The sequence below is a fragment of the Cephus cinctus genome, unplaced genomic scaffold, assembly GCF_000341935.2.
Source record: "Cephus cinctus unplaced genomic scaffold, Ccin1 Ccin1_scaffold0078, whole genome shotgun sequence".
NCBI lineage: Eukaryota > Metazoa > Arthropoda > Insecta > Hymenoptera > Cephidae > Cephus > Cephus cinctus.
The window spans coordinates 37956-41200 of record NW_014332819.1 but is presented as its reverse complement, the minus strand read 5'-3'; the positions used below and the strand labels follow the sequence as shown (position 1 = coordinate 41200).

The following is a 3245-nucleotide window of genomic DNA, read 5'->3' as shown; positions in this document are numbered from 1 at the left end:
GTAAAACCACAAAGTTTCGATGCTCGTAGTATGGCAGAATGTTATTCGCTTTATAGTCGGGCGTAATGTGCTCGTGTTTCTTGGTGCCAGTCACAAACCTTAACGCGGCGTTTTTACATCGAGAAAGCCGTGAGATGTGTTCGCGGGAAAGGTTGAGAAATAGGCCTGCACAGTAATCGAGGTGAGGAAACACCAGGGATTTGGTCAAGGTCATTTTGGTACAGCGTGGCAGAAAATCATTGCATTTGCGTAGTCGAGCTAATGCACCGAAGCATTTTTTCGATGTAGGCAAGGTTTGTTCTCGCCAGTTAAGGGTGCTGTCCAAATGGACGCCAAGTATTTTTATAGAGTCGCGGACTTCGATAATCTCGCCGTCGATACTGGGTGCAGGTGGATTGCAGTTACGTATTTTAGTAATATACCCGAGCGAGCCAAGCCACATGCCAAGAGTTTTCCCCTTGTTGAAGAGGAGACCGTTGAGTACCCCCCATTCGGCTAGTCTTTGGAGATCCTCGTTTACGCAATTGACAATCCTGAGCAGGTCTTTTAGATATTTGAATTTGCTTTTAAATCAAATTGTGAAGTCGTCGGCATATAGATGATACTGACAGTATTTCAAGACTGCAGGCGCATCATTGATAAAAAGCGAGAAAAATAATGGCCCAGTCAAACTACCTTGGGGCACGCCGGTATTTCTAGACAGTGGCTCAGAAGTGTCACCGGTGGAAGAGACCACAACTTGGGAACGATTGGCTAAAAAGGATAGAACCCACTGCCATGCGGCATCGGAGAAGCCAAGAACTTTGAGTTTCTGTATGAGCAACGAAATATTTACCAAGTCAAAGGCACGAGAAAAATCAACGGCAACTAGAGTAGAGTGACTTCATCATTTTCGACGCCGAGTCGAATATCATCAACGATATTTATTAAAGCAGTATGACCACTGTGATGCTTGCGAAAACCTGATTGATGGGGATCAAGCAAGCCGTTACGTAGTATGTAACTCGTCATTTGTTTGAGGGCAACTGCCTCCAGAAGTTTAGCTGATGCACAGAGAATGCTGATGGGTCTTACGTGGTCTAATTCGGTTGGATGAGAGCGTTTAGGAATCGGGCGAACCAGAGCTTTTTTCCACGCTGAGGGAAAGACGCCGGATTGCAACGAGCAATCAAAGATGTTAAGAAGCACGGGCAAAATAATATGTAGGCAATCTTTAATAAATTAACTGGTATACCGTCTGACCCTATAGCTTTGGAGTGTGCTGAAGAAGTTGCCTCGAGTAAATCGAGTATTTGGACGTGTTGGAAATAGAAGCGTTTATCCGGTGCAATCCGAACCGTAGAACGAGAATCCAACAACGAGTTAGCACCGTGATCTCCTACGAAATGCTTATTAAGAACGTTGATGTCAGCGGGTAGGGAGGACATGTCTGAGTCACGAGAGCAAATTCCTATGTCATTAATAACTTTCCACATATCCGACGAGCATTTAGTGTTGAGAAGTTTGTCTTTGTAGTAATGCGAGATAGCGTTTCGGGTAGCCGTTTTAACGCCATTGCGAAGCTGTTTATATTTAACGTGATCATCGTTTTTCCGAGAGCGTCTATACCGATTCCAAGCTTTATTGCGCTCGTTGACAAGATGTTTGAGCTGTGGTGTTTTCCAAGGTGTCGCTCGCACCTTGGGAGTATACGAGCGGAAGGGAGCATGAACGTCGTAGAGCTTACGTATGCTATTTGTGAAAAACTCAACTTTCTCATCAACGTGGTGGATGCTAGTTAGGTGTCCCCAATCGATCGAGTTAAGATCATTGATGAAGCTATTTTTATCGAAATTGCGAAAATCGCGCCGCGTAATGGGAGCAGGCTGGCTGGTGGAGATATTATACGCCAGTTCGGCAAAAAGTACATCGTGCTCAGAGATGCTGGGATACAAAGCCTGTCTAAAGGAGGAAACTTTCTCAACGTCACTTACGCATATATAATCGATTTTATTGTGCACGTTGCCTCTGTGAAAAGTGGGCGCAAAAGGCAAAGGTTCGAGGTTACATACAAAGAGTGATTCACTCAACATTCTGCGAGGAGTGGTGGTAGAATCCCAGTTTATGTTGAGATCACCGAAAAGTAGCGTGAGATTCTGACAAGAGCTGCAATTGAAAAGGGCCTCTTCGACCTTGCTCCAGTAGCCGCATTTTGGAGGGTTATAAACAACTCCGCAAAGTATCTTGAAGTTATCGGAGGAGATTTCAAGAAACAAGAATTCTGGACGTAAAATATAAGCTTTGGGCTGTTCCGATTTAGCCATTACGCGATAACGCAAAGAAAAATGTACATAAAATGCGACGCCATCAGCACCTTTGTTGTCTCTATCGTTTCTTACGAGTTTGTAATACGGTATTTCAATGAGACGCGTGGTCTTCCCCGGTTTAAGCCACGATTCGCTGATGGCCATTATACGGATCCTATTCGATGTGAGGATTTTTTCGACATCCAAGCGCTTCGAGCGACTGCGCGTTAATATGGCAGATATTCAATGGTGTAGAGGTTTTACGGTTAATGGTGTAGAGAGTGGGTGCATAGACGATGATGTCGACCAGATAAACGAAGAGTTCGATACCATGGAGTCCGGAAAGTGCAATGTTCATGTGTCGCTAGAAAACGGGCGGCCCGTTGCGAAGTCCAAACGGGAGAACGGTGAATTCGTAGTGCCCTTCCGGTGTCGAGAACGCGGTCTTAGGGCGGTCTTTAGGATCCATCTCAATTTGATGAAACCCGCTGGCAAGATCAAAGATGCTGAAATATTTCGCTCCCCCCAGCTGGTCTAGGATGTCAGTGATATTGGGAAGAGGATATGCGTCTGGAATAGTTTTTTCGTTCAGCGCTCTGTAGTCGATAACCACACGCCATTTGCGATTTCCCTTGGCATCCGGTTTCTTCGGAAGAATCCATAACGGAGAGTTATAAGGTGAAGCGCGCGGTTGGATTTTTCCGGCCTTCAGGAGTTTGTCCATCTGTCGGTTAATCTCCTCCTTGTGAACAACGGGGTACCGATATTGTCGGGTGTTAATTGGGACGTCGTCGACGGTAGGAATCGTTCAACGCATCAAATTTGAGCGGCCCAATTTGTCGCCTGGTAGGTTAAAGCGATCAGGGAACGCAGTCACTAGTGTGCGCACGTTCTTGTTCCTCGGTATTGAGGTGGTCAGTGCTCAGTACAGCCAGCACGGCGGAAACCCGATCTTTTCCG

At 45.9% G+C, this 3245-nt stretch overlaps 1 protein-coding gene across 1 annotated transcript; it reads right to left on the bottom strand.

Moving 5' to 3' along the window:
- Positions 1-867: 867 nt before the first annotated feature.
- Positions 868-2450, bottom strand: LOC107270403. Its single transcript, XM_015745401.1, has 2 exons — positions 1235-2450; positions 868-1136 (listed from the first exon to the last, which is right to left on the bottom strand). The coding sequence occupies exons 1-2, from the start codon at positions 2448-2450 to the stop codon at positions 868-870; spliced, it is 1485 nt and encodes a 494-aa protein (XP_015600887.1).
- Between the last annotated feature and the right edge of the window lie 795 nt (positions 2451-3245).